This window comes from Bos mutus, chromosome 2 (assembly GCF_027580195.1).
Source record: "Bos mutus isolate GX-2022 chromosome 2, NWIPB_WYAK_1.1, whole genome shotgun sequence".
Taxonomy (NCBI): Eukaryota; Metazoa; Chordata; class Mammalia; order Artiodactyla; family Bovidae; genus Bos; species Bos mutus.
In genome coordinates, this window is record NC_091618.1 from 46,737,527 (window position 1) to 46,763,046 (window position 25,520).

At 41.4% G+C, this 25,520-nt stretch overlaps 1 protein-coding gene across 1 annotated transcript in view; it reads right to left on the reverse strand.

Moving 5' to 3' along the window:
• LOC102272565 (aldehyde oxidase 1) overlaps window positions 1–21,178 on the reverse strand; it is a 71,716-nt gene extending 50,538 nt beyond the window's left edge. Inside the window, exons 1-12 of the mRNA XM_005895029.3 lie at window positions 20,966–21,178; window positions 14,146–14,203; window positions 11,867–11,963; window positions 10,025–10,133; window positions 8,282–8,408; window positions 5,751–5,812; window positions 4,514–4,603; window positions 3,824–3,904; window positions 3,122–3,266; window positions 2,327–2,419; window positions 1,100–1,251; window positions 802–895 (exon numbers count right to left, since the gene is read on the reverse strand). Coding sequence (XP_005895091.1) covers window positions 802–895; window positions 1,100–1,251; window positions 2,327–2,419; window positions 3,122–3,266; window positions 3,824–3,904; window positions 4,514–4,603; window positions 5,751–5,812; window positions 8,282–8,408; window positions 10,025–10,133; window positions 11,867–11,963; window positions 14,146–14,203; window positions 20,966–21,010 — 1,153 coding nt within the window. The 5' untranslated portion in view covers window positions 21,011–21,178. The remainder of the gene's footprint in view (window positions 1–801; window positions 896–1,099; window positions 1,252–2,326; window positions 2,420–3,121; window positions 3,267–3,823; window positions 3,905–4,513; window positions 4,604–5,750; window positions 5,813–8,281; window positions 8,409–10,024; window positions 10,134–11,866; window positions 11,964–14,145; window positions 14,204–20,965) is intronic.
• Window positions 21,179–25,520: the final 4,342 nt, after the last annotated feature.

Below are 25,520 nucleotides of genomic sequence, written 5' to 3' on the forward strand. Positions count from 1 at the left end.
TTTACACATGATAGTGTATATACGTCCACTGACAGATGAATGGATAAAGAAGTTGTGGTACATCTATATAACGGAATATTACTCAGCCATAAAAAGGAACAAACTTGAGTCAACTGTAGTGAGGTAAAAAGTAAGTCAGAAGAGAAAAACAAGTTTCATATATTAATGCATTTATGTGGAATTGAGAAATATGGACTGATGAACCTAGGACAGAACGTACATCTTCTTCATTAAGACAATTTTGTGGTTTAGATGCTATGAAGAGTTGGCATTTAACAATGCAGGTAAGAGAAAGTTAGTACGTATTTTTAAATAAAAAAATACAGATTTATAGAGGACCAATTGAATCTTTCTAATAATTTTTGAATAAATTGAAATAAAAGAAATAAATGAAAAAATCTTAGACTTGGTTTTCAAAAACAAAACTCAAAAAAGTATAGGATGAAGCTCAACCACTGTTCAATGAAAAAGACTTGCAGGCTTCCATGAATGACAGCTCAGGTATGAGCCTAGAGTTCTCTTCACTCTTCAGATTACAGCAGGACAATAACCAACACTGGTCAGGCAGCCAGCATAGGAGAATATCTACCAGAAGTCTTCAAAAGGAAGGAGATGAAGACGCTAGGTGCATGCACAATTAGGACCAGACTGACTAACTTTCCAAGCATCTGAAAAGGGAGGTGGAATTATTAATACTAGAAAGAATGCTAATTGTCAAAACTGGACTTCCTATAACCCTGGAGAGGCAAAAGGAGAGGAGGAACAGGATTTAATAAGCCCCAGGAAGGAGGGGTCACTTACCTTTTGACAGCAGGTTGAGGGTACAGTTGCCCACAGCCAGGAGAGGGTTCAGATCTGAATCTGGATGCCTGCTCACTATGTGGCCCCCTAAAGACTTTTTAAAATAATGGGTTATTTTCACTCCAGTTGTGAAATTATGAAGACACAAGTGGTAAAATAAGAATCAAGCTTATTACAAGAATCAAAGCTTTGGAAAACTATTCTTTTTGTCTGTTCTCAAAGAATGAAAATGTCACGATTTGATAGGAATGGTCATTCAAGGGGCACACGCTAGCTATTACTGTCATCAAATACATACAGCCATATTCCTGATCTGGGGCCCAGCCAGAGTTTCCAAATGTTTCAGGAGAGCATGGTACATCTGTGTCTTCTCCTCAGGGAGTTTCCGGGTCACATTAGCCAGGATGTCTTTCACCTCAGCAAGGCTGACAGCGGCACCTAAGGTCAGCCCTGAAATGAAATCATTTGCAGAGAACGCAATGTGATCACTGCTGACCTGGAAATGCCCATTAGATTTTAGACTGCAGATATGGGATCTTTATGCTGGATACATGTTGCCCTGCTACTGGTGGTCATGGTGGTGATGGCAGGAATAGTGCTTGGTAATGGAGGTGGGCTTCCCAAGTGGTGCAGTGGTAAAGAATCCATCTGCCAAGGCAGAAGATGCTAGTTTGATCCCTGGGTTGGGAAGATCCCTTGCAGGAGGAAATGGCAACCTACTCCAGTATTCTTGCCCAGAAAATCCCATGGATAGAGGAGCCTGGTGGGCTACAGTCTGACAGGTCGCAAACAGTGGGATACCACTGATCCACTGAACACACACAAAGGAGGAGTTAACAGTGGTTGTAATGGTGGTGATGAAGGAGGTGATGGTGTTGGTGACAGAGGGGGTGATAGTGGTGGAGGTGATGGAGGCTAAATTTTTTGAACACTCACTGTGTCAAGCACTATGCTGAATACTTTACAGAATCTTCTTGAATTCTAACAAAGCTTTGAAATAGTAATAGCCCCATACAAACTGAGGTTCAGTTAGGTATCTTGACTAAGGTCTTTCAGTTAATATATGACAGTCAGGAACTGGACTCCAGAGCCAGACTTCAAACTCACATTTCATTGCCTCTCATCATTGTCATTACATCAGTTTCCTTTATTGAAATGGAAAAGCCAGTTTGGAAGCTGCATAATACATAAACTTGCTTTGGTTATCTACTGTGCTTCTGGAGAGCAAAGACTCTCATCTTTATTGTTTATCCAGCACTTGGCATGGTACCCTTCACTGAATAATTGTTACAGTTCCCTGAACGGCAGACATAAAAGTTCTTCAGTGAAAATCTAACTATTCAGACAGTATCTCCTCTAATCACGGAGGATTCTTCCCTGAGCCTCCTCCAGGATGTGATCACCTTACAAGGGAATCTCTCTGTATATTATAATTATGAATGATTTCTTCTGCATGTCTACTGAGCAAAGCAAATAAACTGATTAATGCATTTTAACTAAGAAAGTAGGGACCCTGAGGACTCACCGTTATCTGTATAGTTTACAACACTCAGTTCTTCAATTCTATCAGGAGAAATTATAACTGGGTGAAAGATGCCTTTAAATTTCATGTCAGGGCCTGAGGATTAGAAAAAAAAATAGCAAACTAGGATGAAGGGGGGCCTAACTGCCTTTTAATTTTTGAAATTGTGATTAAAACTGATGTCCTTAGAACATATAAAAATGACATATCTTTCTATTATAGCTCTGTTCATTGCTAAATCACACACACAGAAAAAGGACAGACAGAATTTCACTAAACTTGTGGAGCCATCTGGACTTTTCAGCATTAAAACTTGGCTGACACATCTAAGTCCTCTTGGGGCATATTCAGAATTCTCCTTGGGAAGAATTCTGGGAGACTCCTCCAAGAAGCAGGTAGTCAAACTGAGTTTACAATGGACACAACAGAAAGATCCTGCCACTGCAATTTAAGAAAACCTACTATATCCATTGAGACACCACTAAGAGAGGAAACAGTAATTGCAAACCCCAGCCCCAGATTAGACTCCACATGGAAAGACAGGACAGCTGTGCTGACTTATTACAGAGCAGGACTCTGGGGTTCAACTCTGTGTACTGCTCCGGTTAGAGTGACAGGAACTCACTTACGTAATGGAAGCTGTGAAAGTCTCTTGAGCAATCCTCAAGGGAAGTCAAGCACAGATGATTTAAAATGTTATTTCAGACTGTTTTTCCCAAGAACATGCATATATGAGGTTTTGCTCCCTGAAGCCCTTTTCCTCAGTTTTATTCTAGGAAGTCCCTGGTTTCTACGTACCCACAGAGGTGTTCCCCATGACAACAGGGGCCTGGGGATACTTGACTTTGGCTTCTAGAAGTTCCTTCAGGGTCACTGGGGAAATCCAGGTCATTCTATCACTACCAAAAATCCTGGTCTTCTGTGTTTTTTTCTCAGCCATTGTCTATTGAAAAAGCAATAAAGATTCAAGATCATCTCATGATAACATTTCCACCTGCTTCTGCTGTCTTTATAGGAACAAGGAAAGGAAAGAGAGATCTCTTTAAAAAATAAAATAACAGTGACCTAAAAGTAGTGTTTACTAGAAATCAGAGTATGGGACAAAAATGTGACAATATTTTACTCCTTCTGGAGACTATATCTCCTGTTGGTTCTTTTATATCTTAAAAGAATCTATTTCAAAGTTTAAAAATACTTTGCATATTTAATTTCACCAAAACACTTGATGGAAGAACAAAACTCCCCAAAACTGGAAGAAGAAAACATGTCTAAACCTCCAGATGCTGTGATGTCATTTCAGGGCATTTGTAATAGATACTATGGGCTGATTATTACAATCAAGTGTTCCTCCCTCGGTCCCACACTCTTTAGACTGGACTGAGAATGGCAGATGGATATTACCTACTTGCCAATCAACTTTCAAGAGGATCCATAGCAAATATCCTTCTTCACATTTCACCATGAATTCCTCTGGCATGAGTTCAACTTTGCCTTACTTACCATTAGCTCGGGAGGAAATATCAGCTCTTGAGTTGGATCCAATGGCAGAAACTCCTCTTCTGAGAAGAGTTTCAGACTTGTCTTAAAAAGAGAAAGTACCAGAAGTTATTGTCATTAGGCAGTTCTCCGTGCTTTAAATCCTTTGTGGAATGAGGTCAGATGAAGATAGACACAGAACAGACAGACAGAAAAGCCCGCTGACCAGCCATGGTACCCGGGCTCTAAGCCAAGGGCTCTCACACAGACCAGGCTGCTAGGGACTGAGTGCAGCTGCCGGTGGGCCCCCAGCCCTGCACCTGCTCCTTGGGGTCTGGGGGAAGCAGAGGAGGCAGCAGGCCAGACACAACCGAGAACCAGAACATTCCCCTGAACGCCCTGCCACCTCTCTTAGCACTCCCTGACCCTCCATTTTCCCTAACATCCCCACTAGAGAAAAGACTTGAAGCACATTTTTTTTTGACTGAGAGACACTAAGAGATCAATGTGTTTTCCCTCCTACAGACAGTGGTAAGTGACTGAGAGTAACGTCTGGAGTGAGGGATGAAGTTGTTAAGATGGATGATGGAGTGTGAATGGGGGAGAGGACGTGCTGACACGCCTCAAAAGCTTGCACAGCCATTTTTCTTCCTAAAAGTAAGCTGGTCTCTACTGATGTCCTGGGAAAATCTTAAAAATGTACGTTTCACTGACCTCATTTCCTTCCTCAAATTCTGGTAATCCATTTATTCCTTGATCCAAACAGCAAACCCCATTTTCTTTACTTTGACAGCAGCCAGAAGTCTAGTGGGTGAGAAAAACAAATAACCAAGAATTTATTGTTGATTCTACTAAATATTTTTTCAGCTTTCTTGAGCTATAATTAACAAATAAAATTATATATATTTAAAGTGTACAATGTGACTATTTGACGTTACATTATAAGTATACTTTGTTCAATGAGAATCACAACCATGTTAATTAACACATCCATCACCTCACATAGCTAAAATTTGTGTGTGTGTGTATGTGTCTATTTTCTTCACAACTTTCAGGTACACAACACAGTATTATTACTATAGCCACCATGCTGTAAAGATCTTATAACAAAATCTGGCACATAACAACAATGGTTGATTTAATATTTTATTAACAACAAATAATTTATTATTAGCAATTTATCAATACCTTGGTATTAATAATTTATTTGTTGGTAAAATATTTTATTAATAATAACAAGTATTATTATTATTATCATGCTGTTCTTATGATGCACTATTTCATCATTTAAATTCCAAAAGCTAATCTTATGTGCCTCATTTCAATGCTGTTTATTCATCTGTTCATTCAACAAGCGTTGAAGTGCCTACTCAACTGACACACTGGTGAAGCACCAAGCAGACCACCTCCTGGTGAAAAGACGAAAGAGTAAATGGGCAATTACACCAACATATGACAAGGCTGCTGTAGGGTGTGCTCAGAGGGCTACAGGAGCACCAGGATAGGGTACCTGACCCAGACAAACAGGTCAGGAAAGACCCCTCAGAACAATGAACAGTGACCAATGAACAATGGCCAATGTCAAAGTGCTCAGGTGCTTATCATGTGGTTACCAGGGCAAGTTCAATGAACCAGGGCAGGCGCCCTGCCCAAGATCAAGTAACAAACAGCAATTACAGACCTTGAGATAAGAAGTCTTCCTGCATTAGTAACAATGGGCTATTCTTCTAATCACATCTGCTGCTGCTGCTGCTACTAAGTCACTTCTGTCGTGTCCGACTCTGTGCGACCCCATAGACGGCAGCCCACCAGGCTCCCCCGTCCCTGGGATTCTCCAGGCAAGAACCCTGGAGTGGGTTGCCATTTCCTTCTCCAATCACATCTGCTACCCCCTACCATTTTATTTAACCAGGGAAAAAATATACTTAATAATGTGTTCCTTTCTACTCACTTTACAGAAAGTCTTGCATGCATTGATTATGGGCCTGTATCCAGTGCAACGACACAGGTTACCTGAAGGGGAAAAACCCAGTATTGTTAATCAAGGAATCTAGAGACAGGCACAGTTGGCCAAGAGATTGATGGAAATAAGGACCCCACCCAAGAAAGAAGTGCTGTTTGACATTTTGGTCCACCAAATTCACAAAGTCAAATTTTTTATTTTTGTCAACAACTTGGGATATTTGGCTGATAGTCTTGTGGCAGGGTCTAACAATTCAAATATTTGTATTTTCTCTCTGCAGTTATTATATACTCTGGTTGTGATAGCTGTTCAAAGAACACAATGATTTCAAGCCAAAAACTCTTGGTCTACAGCAATATTTGGGAGTTAATTTTCACATCCCAAATGGTCATCAACAGATAATTAGATTAAGAAGATGTGGTGTTAAAAAGAAGATGTGGTGTGTGCGTGTGTGTGTTGGAATATTACTGAGTCATAAAAAGAATGAAATACTGCCATTTGTAGCAATGTGGACGGACCCAGAGAATAATATGCTTAGTGAAATAAATCAAAGACAAACACTATACAATATAACTTATATGTGGAATAATTGAAAATAATACAAAGGAATGTATCTACAAAGCAGAAACAGACTCACGGACATAGAAAACAAACTTGTGATTACAATAGAGAGAGGGAAGTGGGAGGGATAAATTACAAGTATGGGATTAACAAAGACAAACAATAATACATAAAATACAGAAGCAATAAAGACTTACAGTATAACATAAGGAATTTTATCCATTTTCTTATAATAACCTATGAGAGAATATAGTCTGCAAAAATACTCAATTACTATGCTGTACACCCGAAACTAACACAATATTGTAAATCGACTGTACTTCAATTAAAAATTTTGGTTTTCAATATCAGTAAAAGACAACATAAAAAACCTAAATTTTGATACTAAAAAAGAGAGAGAGAACTAAGCTTCAGTTGCTAGAAAGGTCAAAGGTATTGTATAGAAGCAAAGGCAATTTTTAAGCTTTAGAAGCAATGGGTACACAATTTATTTGCAATAAAACCTTAGGCCAGCATTTCTCTACAGTGGTCCATTTCCCATGTTCTCCTCCAACCCCTAAATCTGGCATCCATTCAAAAAACAAAGCCACTGAAGCAACCTCTCTGGGGCTGGATCCCAGGAATCTTCATTCCCGTGTAAGTCTCAAGCACCCTAAAACTTGAGAACTTCTTGTCACTTGTTCACATCATAAATGGCCATGAGATCAAATGCATAAGACCTAATAAGGCCAAAGACCAAAGGCCAAATAAGTCCAGTTTGTGTCTTATGCACCATCTCCCCTTTTTACTTCTGTTTAGTCCTGTCTTCCTGGAACACTTCAGCAGAGGAATTGAGCACATGAACTTTAGGCCCATGTAATACAGCAAAGAAATAAAGTCCCTGGGAGACAGGAGACAAAGAGCCATGGAGGATATCACCTGAAATAGCATTTGGAAGGCTCTTATTCTTTAGAATTGTTCAGTCAGTTCAGTTGTTCAGTCGTGTCTGACTCTTCTCGACCCCATGGACTGTAGTACGCCAGGCTTCCCTGAATTGTTCAGAATCTTGATAATGAAGACTCCTCCAAGACCCAGCACCAGCTCCACACATACACACTGAGTTCCTGAATTTGATAAACTAGCTCCACATAAAGGCAGTTCTTTGAAATAAGTATCACCAGAAGATGTCAGTTTCTTTGATTTCATGTTGCATTCATTAGGAGCCCTCTGATAATACCGTCCTGAGAGCACCCACCCCAGTAGGAGAGAACTGGAGATAACTGAATTCCTTGGAGGGTAAATGAATAAACTGGTGTTGTAATTATTATAATTTTACATGAAATATTTTACTGCTACTTTCCTTTGCAAATTCTGTAATTCCACCAAATGATTAAGTCTACCAAAGAACTTATTGCATGTAAAGATATATTACAATCTCCATGCCAGTAAAGGGAATCCTGCCTCACTTTTTGCCTGCTACAGGAAGAGTCTAGCGCTGGTATAAACACTCGACTCCCTGGTGTCTGTTTTACTCTGTATAAGAGCCATATGTTATATACTGTAACACAAAGGAGCTTCTTGTCCCTTGGGTCTTTAATTAAAAGAAAATTTCAACTGAAAAATAAAATAAAATAAGCAAACCATAAACAAGGAGGAGACCCTTATAGATTAAGAGACTTGAGAAATGTGTCAGCCAAGTGCAGTATGTGGGTCTTGTCTGAAACCTGATTTGAACAAACAAACTCCTCCACTTATTGGTGGTATAATTTTTAGTAAATTACTCTCTAAACCTCAGTTTCTCCATCTATGAAATGGGAGATAATAATAGTGCCTACCTTATAAAGTTATCATAAAGAGTAAATGAAGTTCTGTTTATACAGCATTTAATGCAGTGTGTGGCACTTGGTTAGTGTTTAATAGCTATTATCAGCATCACCATTTAGAAACCAGAAATTAAAGCACACACACATACAACCTACCACCAAGAGCATCATTTAGCTGAGTCAGGGTGGGCTCCGGATGGTTCCTCAGCAGCGTGTACAGGGACATCACCATCCCGGGGGTGCAGAAGCCACACTGCGTGCCGTGACACTTGGCAATCCTCTCCTGCGGGCACAGAAACATTCAAACACAGAACCCTGGGCCCGACCCCGGACCTACTGAATCAGAACCTGCATTCAAACAAGATCCCTGGGTGGTTCACAGGCACATTAAAGTTGGAGAAGAGGCCCCAGAAAATCCTTCTCAGCCTTAGTATCTCTCCCTTTCTTGGACTGGGGTAGCCATGATGACTGATTCTCACCAGCTTTTTAAGCTTCATTTAAACGTTCTCAGCCTTCAGAATTGCAGGGGAAAGCTTTAAAGTCTCCAAGGTCCAAGCAGCACCTCAAACTATCTGACAGAATCTCTGGGGGTGGGTCAACGACACATATTTTTAAAAGATTCCTGAGTATTTCAACCTGTAGTCCAGAAGGGGAATTTCTGAGATAAAGGAAGTCCTTCAGATAAATGAACTCAATCATCTTCAAGTTGAAAAAACCTCAAGTATTTCCTGAGTGCCTTTATCTGCCCAGTAAAGCCCTAACTGGAGAAGGGAATGGCAACCCACTCCAGTATTCTTGCCGGGATAATCCCATGGAGAGAAAAGGCTGGCGGGCTACAGTCCATGCGGTTGCAGAGTCAGACATGACCGAGTGACTGAGCATATAGCCCTAATTATTTAGCATGCAGGAATTTGTTTACAAAGTGCCATCATTAATCCAAACAACAATCAAGAAGGAAAGATTGCCTTGATTTTTCTTCCAAATCTCCCTCCCTCCCACCCCAGCCTGTTCTCTTTCGAGTCTAACTTCAATGGTTCAAGCCCATTTTGGAAGCCGTTGTTTGGCTACCTTGCTGCCAGGAACCGGGCAGCAGGTACTAAATGACAGAGTGTTTTCATGCCTCCGAACAGCCAAGTCTCACAAGCATATTCAGGCAGAATCTGCTCCCTCTAGGTAACAAGGTTTCATGGAAAATAAACCGAAGCCAAGTAAACTGAAGCCAAGATTGCCTGAAGAATATGAAGCTTGTCCATTTTCTGCTCTGTGACTATCTTTCCCCTCTCCTCTCCTCTTAAGTGGTACTCATATAGACAAAGACAAGTAGCAACAGCATCTTTCTGGGCAGCATATAAATAATTGAAAGAGTCAGGCATCTGAGGTGTCCTTTCACTTCAGGCAAAGTTCTAACAAGGAGCCTCCTGAGGAGAAAAGCCTTACAATTCATTGACAGCTACCATTACATAGCTTCCAAATAAACTAAATTCAACAAATCTTTTTGGTAGCTGAGATTTTCATTCAATTTTAAAATCATGTTACACTTCCCTTTATAGAAAAAAAATAACAAGATTTTATCCCCCAATGCATAGATGGCTCTCTTTTCTACATAAGTTTGGAAGATATAAAATGGATAGGTCTCATTTAATTAGAATATAGAAAACAACCCAGTGATGTCAAGTTTTTTTTTTTTTCCTTAGGAAAGAGTTCTCTAGTCTTAAAAAGTATTTTTCTAACAAGTCAGTCACATGTCCCAAGTTTCACTTCTGCCCCCGCTTTGTGTCATCTGTGGACTATGCCCAGGCAGCAGGGCCCACTGCTCTACTGTGTTAATTTTAGAAACTCATCGTGTGATTAATGATTTTCAAAGCACAGAAACCCTATGAAGAAGAGGCCCTCTCTCACCTGAACAGGATGAATCCTGGTCTTGGTGCTTCCTATGCCTTCTACTGTGGTGACGGCAGCCCCATACAGAGAACAGATGGGCGTCAGACAGGCGTTGGCTGGATAATGTCTTCACATGAAAAAGAGAAGCACAAACGACATTGTATCTAGTGGGAAAGCAGCACCTCCAATATGGCAGGTTTTATAAGATATTCCAAGTTTTGCATAGACATTTTGCCCTTAGCTCATGGCCATTTTGTAGAAGAAGACTCTGAGGGTCAGAGTGAGTTGCTCAGGATCACAGCTGGAGTGTCACATGGGATTCAAATTAGGCCTCCAGTTCTAACTCCAGAATAGTTTCCACTGTTTTTTTTTTTTTTTTTTTTCCTGTTGACAGAGGGGCTGACATTCATTTCTCTAGTCACATGTGACAATCACCTGGAGCATATTCCGTCTTCCAAGCAGATGCCAGGCCAGGGGTTGCTTGGGCAATAAAGTTAATTTGATATTTTGCCTCAGAAGAAGAAACAGAGAGTGGAACACAGAACTCCTCAGTCCCACAAATGTACTGCTAGAAAATATCTAAGTCAAAAGGACTCCTAAAATGTTCTCATTTTACCAAACAAAATTACACATGGCCAACAGATATGTGAAACAAAGGTTCAACCTCAATAACAATCAAGAGAGTTTCAAATTAAGCAATGAGAAACCATTTTTATCAAAGAAAATGACAAAGATTTTTAAAAATTGTAATGCGCTAAGAATGCAAAGGTTTGGGAAAATGGAATTCATAGACTGCTGAAAAGGATGTAAATTGATAGAACTGTTCTGAGAAGAATCTTGCTGGAAGCCATAAAAATTTAAAGATGCACTCATCCTTTTACCCTCCAATTTCACCTCTATGGATTTATCATCAAGAAATTATCACAAACATAAATATAAATATACATAGACATATGAGTGCTCACTGATCCACTCCTTTATAATAGTGAAAACCAGACAATAATCTAAGTCAGCACCTTTTGGTGATGGTGATATATATGATAGCACATATACAGCCATTAAAATTATATTTATTATTTTGAAAAGATATTCATAAGAAGTGTAGCAACGAAATTTCTAAACTGTACATGCAGTATGCTTCCATAAATATATACACAAAAAGAAAGACTGGAAGGATATTAGTAGTGGCAGTGTTAGTCACTCAGTCATGTCCCACTCTTTGCGACCCCATGGACTGTAGCCCACCAGGCTCCTCTGTCCACGGGATTCTCCAGGCAAGAATACTGGAGTGTATTCCCATTCCCTTCTCCAGAGGATCTTCCTGACCCAGGGATCGAAACTAGGTCTCCTGCATTGCAGGCAGATTCTTTACCGAAGTTTGAGCTACAGGGAAGACCTTAGAAGGATATTATTCACTTATAAATAAATGTAAACATTGAGTGCCTACTGTATGCTAGGCAGAGTGACCAGGCAGTGGGATTGATTAGTGGACAACACAGATTAAAATCCCTGCCAAACAGAGTATATCTTCTCACTGAGGGATGATGGAGAATACATATGTACTTGGACAATACATACCCACAGCACACACACGATGAGAAGTACCATGAATACATTAATAAGGGAGCAGGGAGCTGCAGAGGTGAGATGGGGCATGGGTATGGGGGAGGTGATCAGGGAGGGCTGAGAAAGCAACGTTTTTGCTGGAACCTGAATGGTTTGATGCCCATCATTGCATTCCCAGTGTCTACCACAGTTCCTGTCACAGCAGGTGCTCAATGCATATTTACCAAAGGAAGGAAAACAACAAAGTTGAAAGCTACAAAAATTCAACCATATGTGGACTATGCAGCAAGGTACCTTATCTTCTTGGTAATGGGGTTATATCGTGATATCATCACTGTGCAGGCACCACAGCCTCCCCCTCCACAGCCATATTTAGTTCCTGTGAGTCGGACTGGAAAAGCATAGTTAAAGATAATGTGTCTTCCATAATTTTCTTTGTAAAACAGCTCTGACCTTAGGAGACAACATCATCAAACATTCTTAAATGTACACTTAAGTTCGATACTTATTAATCAAATGACGTATGTCTATCTTAGCTGCTATTATTTATAATCTTATAAGTCCTTGATTTTCATTTGTGTGTATGTGATTTTTTGTTTGTTTGGTTTTTTTTTCTGACTACAGGGCACATGGATCTCAGTTCCCCCACCAGGGACTGAGCCTGTGCCCTCTGCAGTGGAAGCGTGGAGTCTTAGCCACTGGACTGGCAGGAAAGTCCCCCACCTGTGTGTTACGTCTAGTTTCCTCCTCTTTAAATCAACTGGACCTCAGGTTGCCAAAAAGAGGGCCAAACTTAAAAGAAGGAAGAGTCTAGACATATCAGTGGCCCTGAGGATTTGTAGGTATGAGTACCTCGCATATCTGTTCTTTCCTTATGTGTGTCTTTGACGACATACAGAGTAAAATGTCAGAGTGTAATTAATTCTTAGAATATTTGTGTCATGTCATCCACATTTGCTATATTTCTCTGTTTCTCAGTGGCAGAAACTGCTAGTTGTTTCCCCATATCTTTTCTCTTATTCTTTCTTGGTAATAGAAATGCTAAATTTTGGGCTACACATGTGGTTGCCTGGAATAAAAAAGGTACATTTTCCCATCCTCTTCTGATGCTTGGTGGGGTCATTAACAATGCTGACCACAGAGATAGAGGCATAATGCTCTGTATAACTGCCAGGAAGGAAATACCGTCAAAGGGAGAGGGTTGCCCCTCCCTCATCCCTGACTTCTTCCTTTGTGCTGGAATTCAGATATGACGGCTGGACCTCAGTTAGTCGTCTATGACCATGAGGAGAAAGCTTCATGCTGAGGAGGGTGAAGTAGCAAGACAGAAAGACCTTAGCCCCTGATAATGCTGTGACATTGTTTTGTTAGCCTGGATTGACCTACCTTCAGGATTCCTTTATGTAAGTATCATAGCCATGAGAATGTGCCTCAACATAGAGACTTCCTCCAACATAGAGGAAAACTGACCAAGAGACCCAGCTGCTGCACTCTGATATCCATCACCCCACTTTTCATCAAGGTCATGACTCCCATGGGCTGCTTCCCACTAGTGGCTCTGAGCTATGGAGATGTGTGGGAGTCCTTGTCAACCACCCTCAGTGGCTTTGATGAATCTGCCTTGGATTATATGCAGTCTGAGACTCCTCCACTCAGCCTTCTCTCTCTTTGTTCCATGTCTAAATCTTCTCTGACTGCCCCTCTATTTCACTCAGGCATTTTTCCTAATAAAACTCTTGCATATATAATCTAATTTTTTGGTGTCTGCTTCCCAGAGACCCTGAAATAACACAGTGAGAAAGAAATAAACTTCTACCTTATTTACTGCTTTTGGGATTTTCTGTCACTCACAAATGAAACAAATCTTAAACATTACACTGGTCCCATGGATAACCAGGAAATTAGTATTCATTACTTTTATGCCCAAAAACCTTGAATGACTTCCAGAAAATTGTTATTATGTTTTTGTTTGAGTTTTGTGCTGTTTGGGGAATTTCACTTTCTCTGGGGAAAAATGTACAAATTCCCATTGTCTCACAAGTTTGCATACAATGTAGTGGGGTCCACAGACTGCTGGAAGCCCACTGGAGTTCATGAACAGCAGAATAAGAATCCATTCCTTAGATTATTTACTTAGGAAGTTTTTTCAAGGTAACATTTTCAGGTTTAATTTCTCCATCGTTCTTTCACTTCCATTTTGGGAGATTTCTGTGCTCTCTTTTTCTAATGGGCATGATGATTAGTCCTTGAAGTTAGAAGAGCAATATTGTGACTCTTAATTCTAATGGATGCTAAATAAAGCTATGTCAGCATCTGTTGCTTTAATTCCTATTGCTATTCTCCATTTTACCCAATATATTTAATGCCAAAACAGAGATCAGAAAGAACTTGATTCTCTGATAAGCACAACTGTGCAGTGTCTACAAAACTCAGGTGTAGGACTTTCTCAAAATAGGGGATATGACTCAGTGTGGCTCTAAAAAGATACTTAAAATATCACTTGATGAAGATATCGGGGTTATACACAGATACACACACACACACACACACACACAACTCAAAGCAAAGGATACGCTTCTTCCTCAGATATGGCAATAGCATTGTTTCAGGATCAACATTTTTTTCTGTCACCTGTACCAAAAGAAAATAAGAGATTAACACACAAAGTTAGGAGAGTTAGAATATTTACATGGGTGGCTCATGCTAATTTCATGAAGATTCATATTAACTAACTCTTATGTTCTCAACTTGACATAATGTTTGTGGAACACCTGTGATATACAAGTCATCTCTCTTAAGTGTATAGTCTAAATCTTGAGCCCCACCACTACGTTGCTACTGTCCGTGGTCCTGAACTATCACTGTTCTCTAAGGCAGTGGTTGTTTCTAGTAACAAAACACTAGTGACTTCTCTCCAACTTCTACAAAGTCTGAAGCAAGTGAGGGAAAAGATAACAGCAGAACTGAAAATAGCAGACAGAGAGGTAGGGGAGGTCTTCTGGACCTCTGAGAAGTCGATACAGGTTTTTTCTTTTTTAAAGACTTGTTTGTTTATCATATTCAAAGAATTACAGTTTCCAGAAAGAGATCATAACCATCCATTCCTCCCAAATCTAAGAGACAAAAGAGAAGATAAAATGCATATGCCAAATGATACAAATATGTGCAAGCAAAGACACACTTAAGGAGCAAGTTTGTGCAGGCAGTCTAGCAGCATGGCAGTTAAAACAGCAGCGTCTAATGGATGGCATGATTGAAATGTCATGATTGGTTACGTTTTCCAAAGTGATCGTGTTTTCCCTTTCTTAATTGCAAACTTGGATTTCTTTTAAATTCATAAATAGAAGCATGGTTTTCTTCACAATTTCAGAACTAGAGCTCATCCTTCACCCATGTTATACCAATTTTCCCTACTGGAGAGTAGGTGAAGAGGGTACATATGCTTATTCTATAGATGCATCCTAACCCTCAATTCTAAGTGGCCATAGGCTGGGCAAAGTGAAGTGAAGTGAAGTGAAGCTCACTCAGTCGTGTCTGACTCTTTGCGACCCCATGGACTGTAGCCTACCATGCTCCTCCATCCGTGGGATTCTCCAGGCAAAAATACTGGAGTGGGTTGCCATTTCCTTCTCCAGGAGATCTTCCCAACCCAGGGATTGAACCTGGGTCTCATGCATTGCAGGCAGACGCTTTACCATCTGAGCCACCAGAGAAGCTCACTGGGCAAGGTGAGGCAGGTGCCAATTACCAAGGTTAGATCTATACCCTAGAGGAAACTGCAATATAATATGGATGAAATGATTTGTGTGTGTGTGTGTGTGTGTACACATACTGCAATACACGAAAACTGTGAAGTGCCCTCAGGTATCCCCAACTTAATTGGCCCTCAGATGGAATTCTACATTTTATTTCCCAAACTTGCCTCTTCCCTACTTTTCCTGAACTTGTTTAATAGATTCACCATCTCCTAGGTCAGCCAAGCTTAAAAAGCCTGTGCTATGTTCTATGTTTCCCTTCCTTCAATCCACCACAATCAGCATCACCAAGTCCTGGCCATTTACACTTCCAGAACAATTCTCTAAACACCCTTCACTTCTCCTGTCACTCCCTGAAATCCACTCTTATTACCTCCAGCCTGAACAATGATAACAGCTGCCTAACAGGTCTGTCCGCATTCTTGGCACCCAGGATGCCACCCTCTATACCACTACCAGAATGACTTCTCTAAAATCCAAATCTGCTCATCTTCTGTGTCTGCCTAAATCCAACATTGACTCCTGGCCACCACGCTGCTGTGCTGGGAATTCCTGAATCATTCAGGGTGCTTGCTAAATTGAAACCTTTATCAGATCAGGATTTCCAGGAGAGAGAACCAGAAAACGTGCATATTTAAGAAATACACTGAGTAGGTGAATTTCTACCAGCTTCTGGAATAGGAGAAGAAATTCACATTCTTTCCCATAGCTATAAGACTTCTTTGATAAACTTTCCATCATCTGCCACTCAACCCATGTACCTTGAACTCTGGTCACATGAACCGTTACCAGAAGTGGCTGGTCCTAGTAGCACAGGGACTTTTATCTTTTGCTTATAGGATTTCAACTGCCCTGAAAGTCCTTCCTCTCTTCTCTACTTGTAAGAATCTTGGATGCCATTTGAAGCCCTGCTCAGATGTTCTCTCCTGTGGGCTGTGCAAGCATCTAATATTTGCCTTCCACTCTCTGCTCCAAGCAACCATCCTCCTCTGTGCTCCCATGGTCAGTGTCCACACATCTTTCACAGAACCTGTTACCCTACATCACAATTATTTGTGTATGCATCAGCCTCTCTTGATCCTGAGAGAAATCACCATCCACTATTCTTCATGTCTAACACTGAACTAGGTGCTGGGGGTATATGATAAGGATGTAACACATGTTAATTAATTTAAATGAATAACTTGATATGTATAATTTGCTATGAGGACATTAAGGAGGGAGGGATGATATCTCACAGGCTGGGACATAATAAAATGGAGAAGAACCAATAATGGTGGCAGAAACTTTTAGTTGTCTCTCCTAGCAGGCTTTCTTTCTTCCTCATGCCTGGAATAAAGATGAAATGGTTAGAATGCCAGCAGCTACTTTAGACCCTAAGGCAACACATTAATGGCAACAGGGAAAAAAGAAGAAACTTGGATCTCAGATGGCACTATGAAGCTTCTGAACCAGCCCAGAATGCAATGTCTCTCTCCAGATATCCTTTATGTAAAAGTAAAAATGAGTTGTACCTTATCTGAACTACTTAATTTTGAGTTTGAGTTATTTTCAGCTGAAACTAATCTTAATTCATACATATGATGATGAATCCACAGAGGCCCAATTTTAAGGGAGAGATAGGATCTGTGTAACAAGGAAGAGCATTTTAGGCTTGAGAGATATTTGTGTTTTCATGCGGAATTAATGGCAAAGCAGATTTTGCTTGTTTGGGTATTTGTTCCAAGAGATGTCTCAAGAGATTGGAGTCTGGCTTAAAGGACTACTGACTTGAAATGTGTTTATTTTTCTTGATTTGGTGATTGGTACATTTGGAGGAGGCAAGTGGGGCAGGGATCTGGCATGCACCCTGTCTTGGCAGGTCTTGGAGTGAAACAGGGAGGTCAGGATTCTGATGGTGGCTGGGGAGTGGGAGGCAATGAGGAAAGGAGTTTTCCTTACTGACTCTGGTTGGGAGAGCTGATACCAGCTCTCAAGTCAGGGTCATTGCAGGTTCTTGTCTCAGCAAAACCTTGCATGTTACAAGGTAAGCATGTGTCCCTGTGTATCTCCACTGGCCCTTTGGGAGATGTCAAGTTCACATTACACAAAGTTGAGAAATGGCCTTCCTCTGTGCAGGGCTCATGACTTGTGAAGGGGGCGCCTTGCCAGATACAAGACAGAGGCAGAAAGAGGAAGGAAAAAGGAGATCAGGAGGAGAGAGAAAAGGGAAAAGAACAGAACATAAGGAAAGCCAAGAGGAGGAAAATGGGCAGAAATGGTGTATATTGTGGGATATCATAGTCTTGGAATTGGGAAAGAGGTTGGAGGGGACGACCAGTGAGGACATTTGCTCGAGGCCACAAAACTGCTGAGTGTCAGAGCAGAGAGTACAGGATTCAAATCCATGCCTAACTAGTTCCAAAGCCCACATCTTCAATCTCTACACCTCACTGCCTCATAGAACAACTTGTTCCAGTTCCTGAGATACGTTGTGATGTGGCATCTAGGGCATAATTTATTCATGGGCTCTTCCTCCTTCAACTCCAGGTGAGTGAACTGGGTTATCTACTCTGGAGGCTACAGGTGAAGATTTCAGAAATCTCTCTGCAACTAGGTCTCTGATCAACGTATTCGGCCTAAGCCCCTGCCCAATGACACATTTTGGTGACTTGGGAATGAAAAGTGAAAGTGTTAGTCACTCAGTAGTGTCTGACTCTTTGGGACCCCACAGACTATAGCCCACCAGGCTCCTCTGTCCATGGAATTCTCCAAGAAAGAATACTGGAGTGGGTTGCCATTCCTTTCTCCAGGAGATCTTTCCGACCCAGGGAACAAACCTGGGTCTCCCGCGTTGCAGGCAGATTCTTTACCTTCTGAGCCCAGGGAAACCCAGTGACTTGGGGGGATACTACAAAAAGCACAGAGCAGAGGGCAGTCACATCAGTCTCCTAACTGGCTTCAAAGCTTCTTTTCAAGGGCAAGACTCTAATCCCAGAGGTTATGTTTGACTTCATGACCCCTGTTCCTGGTGGCTTTTTCCTCTTTTATCAACATCCCCTCACTCTCTGATTCAGGGACTTTGTTCTAATTCTATCCATGAGGCAATCAGGTTTGCTTGCCAGGATTGAAGCACATACCTAACAGAATTTGGAAGGGAGGGGCAGGAAAGAGAAAGGGTGACATAATTTAACAGGGCAACTGCAAAAACAAAATCAGTATTTCTAATATGCACATTCCAAACGATCATAGGATGTTTGGCCATAGATGAAACAAGCCCACAGATAAGAACCAGCTCATTTGTTTTTAAAAATCAATAGAGTACAAACTATTATTAGCTGTTATGTTAAAAATTCCACTACAGTTTGTTTGGGAGCAGGGGAGGGAGGAGGGGGAGAAGAAGCTAGACTCAAACACCTATTTCCTCCTTTAACCAAAACCCTTACCATCACCTAAAAAGCCCTAGTCATCTGGCCCCTGGCCACATCTCCAGGCCCTCTAGTCTCCTTGCTGTCCCCTGAACATGAAGAAAGCCTTGTCTCTGAGGATTTTTGCACCTTTTTCTTTGGACAAACAAGGATTCAATTCCAGCTCTAACTCCTAGGGAGACAATATAACTTATTTCCTTGTTGTAGAGTGCCTTTCCCTCAGATGCCTGCTCCTTACTTCATACTGGTGACCACCCAAATGTCAGCCTCTCATCCTGTCTTAAACATCCATCCTGCCTGAAGCACTAGCTTGCATCCATTTTCTGTCCCCTCACTCTGCTTTGTTTTGCATCCTGGCATTTATCACTGCCTGACATGATACATTTCCATTTATTTATATGCTTGTTGTCTGCCTCCCCAAAGGGACGTGGTCATTTCTGAGCTCGGTTGAGTCCCCTGAGGACACTGAGCACTCGCACATGCATGTACATGCTCAGTCGCTCAGTCATGTCTGACTCTTTGTGACCCTAGGGACTGGAGCCTGCCAGGCTCCTCTGTCCATGGGATTTCCCAGGCAAGAATACTGGAGTGGGTTGCCATCTCCTCCTCCAGGGGATCTCCCCCTCCCCAGGAACTGAATCCCCATCTCCTGCATTAGCAGGCGGAGTCTTTACCACTGAGCCACCTGGGAAGGCCATACTGGCCTAGAGCAGGCCCTTAAATCAGTGGATTAAAAACTCACTACCATTCTTTGTGAAGTAAGTAGTACTATCTCCTTTTATCAGAGGAACTGAGGGTAGGTTATATTGTCTCCCTAGGAGTTAGAGCTGGAATTGAATCCTTGTTTGCCCAAATAAAAAGGCCACAGTTGTGTCTACTGCACCATTTGGTTATGCAAAAGAAGAAAAAATGATACCATAAGACCACTCCAAACTCACCCCCCACCCCAATCCTTATCATGGTTCACTCTCACAGCAGTCCTGTGAGGGGATCCTAATGGCCCGCCTTCAGCAAAGTTCAGGAAAAACAAACTCATCTTATCCAGTGTGAAACTCAGGCAACAGGTACAGAGGAAAGTTTTATACAGGACCTAGAATTTACATGATTTGGGGAAATCCTTTTTTTTGGGGGGGGTGGAATCCTCTTTAAGAAAAATGATACAAAATCCAAATTCGAAATTAAGCTCAGGGCTTTAGAAGAGGCCTCACAAGTGAGAGGCCGTGATATTTGACTTTCCTTAGCTTCCTGGTGAGTCTCAGGGCCAGTCAGGGAAAGTCAGGCTCTCCCTGACTCAGACACAGGGATCACTAGGGCTCTGAAGGCCGGGTAACACAGCCCTTGCCCCATTGTTTGCTTTTAAGGAAGCCTTTTCACCTTCTTGGGCTTCCCTGAGAGCTCTGTTGGTAAAGAATCCACCTGCAGGAGACCCCGGTTCAATTCCTGGGTTGGGAAGATCCCCTGGAGAAGGGAAAGGCTACCACTCCAGTATTCTGGCCTGGAGAATTCCATGGACTGTATAGTCCATGGGGTCGCAAAGAGTCGGACACGACTGAGCCTCTTTCACTTCACTTCACTTTCACCTTCTTGCTGAGGTATCCCCCTTGCAAAGTGCTGGGACAACATGAAGAGTAAGCGGTCTGTGGCTTCCTGCGTGGGCGTGTTTTAAAGGATTCTCTGGGGGCTTTGCTGCCTCCAAACCTCGGGCAACGGCTGGAATTGCCCCAGGGGATCTACGGAGCGAGCTTGGCTTCCGAGAGGACCCTGGAGTCCCCAGAGCCGGACATGGGCTCAGCGCTTCCAGGTGCTGTAACTTTGGAGACGATGGGAATAAGTCTTGGAGAATCCATCTCTGCGGCCCTGTCCTGACTCCAGACTGCTCTCCGCTCACCCAAACGCACCCAAGAGCCGAGGCCTAACGAAAGACGTTCCCGTCTGCTGATGGGTTTGACAAGGGGAAGATTCGGGAGTACTGACTCTGCTGAATAAGAACAATCATTTCTCTTCCTGTTGATGGGGTGTGGTGGGCTTGGGAATCAGCCCTCCGTCTAGGAAGGAGAGGGGAAAGGAACATCAGGAAGGCGGGGGCCCAAAGATCCAGGCAGACCCAGAAAACGCTTCTCTTCCCTGCTCCTACGGTGCAGGTGGGACGCGCAGGCAAACCCGCGTGCAGCCCAGGGCCCGGCGCCCCAGCACCGGGAGACCCGGCGGGACAGGATGGGCAGCGCGCTCACCTTGCGGCCGTTCACGTAGAAGAGCAGCTCGGCGCCCCCTTCCATGGTGGTGGGGTCCGAGGGTCCGAAGGTCCCCAGGAGGAGTCGCCGGCACCGGGGCCCCGACACGCAGAAGGGGTCGAAGGAGCCTAAAGTGCAACCACTCTCGAGGGCTCAAGTCCCACTTTAGATGCAAAGTTCCGGGAGCGCCCTGCGGGGAAAACTCTCCCCGGATCCCAGAACGTCATCGCCCGGCTCCCTCCGCGCTGAGACCATTGGCTGGGATCTTTGGACGCGGTCCTGAATTCCTCGCCCAAGGCGCCAGGCTTCTGTGCTGCCTTCCCCCGCCTCTTAGCAGGTACTGCAGGTCCTGTGACTTCGCTTCGGTCGTTGTCGTATGTTAGTACATTTTAATGGCTTTCCAGCTAGATTTGAAGTCCGGGAACAGTAGGAGTTTTTTTGTATCTTCGCTCCCACCATGCCTGCCGCAGTCTGTACTTTTAATAGTTGATACCAACCTAGATAGCATATTGAAAAGCAGAGACATTATTTTGCCAACAAAGGTCCGTCTAGTCAAGGCTATGGTTTTTCCAGTGGTCATGTATGGATGTGAGAGTTGGACTGTGAAGAGAGCTGAGCACCAAAGAATTTATGCTTTTGAACTGTGGTGTTGGAGAAGACTCTTGAGAGTCCCTTGGACTGCAAGGAGATCCAACCAGTCCATTCTAAAGGAGATCAGTTCTGGGTGTTCTTTGGAAGGAATGATGCTAAAGCTGAAACTCCAGTACTTTGGCCACCTCATGCTAAGAGTTGACTCTTTGGAAAAGACTCTGATGCTGGGAGGGATTGGGGGCAGGAGGAGAAGGGGACAACAGAGGATGAGATGGCTGGATGGCATCACTGACTCGATGGACGTTGAGTCTGAGTGAACTCCGGGAGTTGGTGATGGACAGGGAGGCCTGGCGTGCTGCAATTCATGGGGTCGCAAAGAGTCTGACATGACTGAGCGACTGAACTGAACTGCAACTATCACAGTCGATACGGCTTTGCAAGAGAGGAACTTAAGGACAACAGAGGGTTTTATAACTTTCTCTCACACTTTAAGATATAATTATTGCGGGTTTTTTTTTTAATATCAAGAGCTACCTTGATATAAACTATTTTTAAAGTTTTATCATTATTCTTAATTTCCCCAGTAAATAACCATAACATTTATTTGGTAAGTGTCAATAGTGATGTAAACCATCTCGAAAGACTTTTTTTAAAGTAAAACTTGGAAAATACTGAAATGAATAAAAATAAAAGTCACCCGTGTCCACAACAGAATTTAACTTTCTGGTCTATTTTTACATTTTTGAAATCTGCACTATAACACCTTTTAATAATTCAAATGGATTCAAACTCTTTCCCAGACTTCTCTTTAACATACCTAGAACATTTTGCTATCTCATTTATGTAAACATATACATTTTATTGTGAAAATTTCTAAAATTTTGTACATCAAAGAATACAACTAGCATCCCCATACACCTGACTCACTGAGCTTTGAAAACATTCGTTTTGCCACACTCCCACATTTTTTCTGAAATATTTTAAAGCCCAATTTCAAACACATTATTTTACCTCTAAATACTCCAATATGCATTAAAATGTTTTTTCTTAAAAGCCAAAATGCCAACATATAACAAAATGAATATTTTAACATCTTTAAATTTACCAGGGTCTTAAAAAAAATGCCTTTTCCCATTTGATGTCCTTGTTGTCTCTTTAACATTTTTAAATATAAAATAGTCTCCTCACCCACTGCTCCTTTTTAATGCTATTAACGTGTTATTTTCTTGGGTTCCAAAATCACTGCAGATGGTGACTGCAGCCACGAAATTAAAAGATGGGTTGCTCCTTGGAAGAAACACTATGACCAACCTAGACAGCATATTAAAAAGCAGAGACGTTACTTTGCCTACAAACGTCCCTCTAGTTAAAGCTATAGTTTTTTTTCCAGTAGTCTTATGTATGGATATGAGAGTTGGACTATAAAGAAAGCTGAGCACCAAAGAATCGATGCTTTTGAACTGCGGTGTTGGAGAAGACTCTTGAGAGTCCCTTGGACTACAAGGAGATCCAACCAGTCCATCCTAAATGAAATTAGTCTTAAATATTTATTGGAATGACTGATGCTGAAGCTGAAGCTCCAATACTTTGGCCCCCTGATGGGAAGAACTGACTCACTGGAAAAGACCCTGATGCTGGGAAAGATTGAAGGCAGGAGGAGAAGGAACGACGGAGGATGAGATGGTTGGATGGCATCACCGATTGAATGGACATGAGTTTGAGCAAGCTCCAGGAGTGGGTGATGGACAGTGAAGCCTGGTGTGCTGCAGTCCATGGGGTCGCAAAAAATCGGATACAACTAAGCGACTGAACTGAACATGCTGAAGAAGAAACCAGGTCAGTTGTCCTATGGAACGAATACGCTGTATTTAATATGGTTGCTTCTCCCTGGTGTTCTTTCTTCTTCCATCCTGACTTCCAGTATCTTGTCTATGGGTCTAAAGCCTTTGATTAAATTCAGAATCAATTTTTTTCACTTCTTGGGTTTTATAATTGTATCTCTTTTTTGCTTATGCCAAAAATCATGATTCTAAAACATTGACATAATTGCTTTACCTTGTCCTTAGATCTGATCTATTTCAAAACAACCACCATCAATATTATGACAGCAATAAGATTACTGAATAAAAGTTTAAGATGTCTTTACAGTTTTTAGAGTATACCCTAAAAAAGGTACACATTTAATTTTTTCTAAGGTAGGTTATCTGTTGAACACCTTCCCCCTAGAGTCCTGGAACTCTTCCTCCAAGTCTTTAAGTTTCAATAATTCCATTCTTTTCTTTATATTCCCTCAGCCCCAGAGATGGTGGGTGCTTCCCATAGTTACTTCCTATATTATACACCACTAGTCTAATACCGTCTCCATCCATAGCAAAAGTCATCTGACACTCATTCATAATTTATTAAAAAAGCACCAAATAAAATAATAATTGATAGGTAATACTTTAATGTGATTATAAGCATACACAAACAGCTCATTTCACAGCATCTTACTTATGCAGTAAAGCCAGAGGCATTCCTATGAAAATCAGGAACAAGACAATGATATCCACCATTCTCACTGCTATTTAACACTAAATATAAGGTAGCAGCCATGCAGTTACATAAGAGAAAGCAGTGAGAGGCCTAAGAATTGGAGAGAAAGGAGGAAAAATAGCCCGGTTTTCAAATATATATATAAACATATATCTGGAAAATAGTATAAACAATAACAGTTTAGTAATTAACATACAGAAATCAGTAATCTTCATATATACAAGTGATAATCAATTAGAAAAGAGACTCAAAGACTCCATTTATATGTATTACCAGGAAAAAAGAATGCCAAGATATCAAGAAATGGCCCCTAAAGTCCCTATAAGACAAAGATAGAGGGGCATAAAAAGACAGAAACTAGTAGAGGGAACAGAAAATTGAGAAATAAGTTTAAGTGTATATGGAAATACAACATTGAAAAATGTGGGACTTCAAATCAGTAGTGGAAAACATGGACTTTTTAATTAACGGGCAATCCTTTGGGAAAAGGTCAAAATTGTGTTCATATCTCACCATAAAACAAAATCCACATGAATCAGAAATTTAAATGTCAAAACAAAATGAAACCATGGGTAAATGTCTCTCTTAATCTGGGAACAGGAAAACTTTCTTAATGTGACTGAGTTCCAACAATAAAAGATTATAAGTCTGATACAATGAAAACTAATTTGCATGGGAACAACAACAACAAAAAGACAAACCTCATGGAAAGGAGGAAAAAATAGAAACACTAGGAAACCAAATACCAGATAATGACAGAGATTCAAAGCCTTCAAGTAATAATAATACAGGAAAGGAAAAACTATCAGGGTGCCACGCTCTAAACTAGTGTAAATTGTTCCTTTAATAAAGCATGTAGCCTCCATTCAACACACACTGTTGATAAATGAGTAAGTTCTATGGGACTCTGTGGTCTTACAACTGTTTCTCAAAGTTTGGTCCTAGGACAGTCTGCCCCAGCATTATCTGAGGTGTTTGTTAAACAAAATGTAGATTTCTTGGGCTCATTCTTTTAGTTGCTGGATATTTAGTTGCTGGATATAAGAAAGCTTTTCCATCTAGGCAGAAGAGATTTTTATTAATCACTTCAATACAGTAAGCTATGTTTGTTAATCTCAGATACGAATAGGATTTACTACGTTTTAATACTGGAATAATAAGTGATCTTTAAAGTTACAAAAACCAAATTCAAAAGCACCTGAGAGATAAACCTACTCAAGTCATCAGATTACATATAATGGAAGTAATGCAGCAGGTGACAGTAAACAAGTAATTTTGAAAGCTGAAGAATGAAGAATGAGAGAAAACTGGCCAGGGCAGAAGGTGACTTTTAAAATCTTATAGGTGTTCACATTTACTGAATGGTTTTAAAAACAAAATAAAACAAAACAAGGTAGTTTGGTGTATAACAAGATAATCAGTGCAAAAG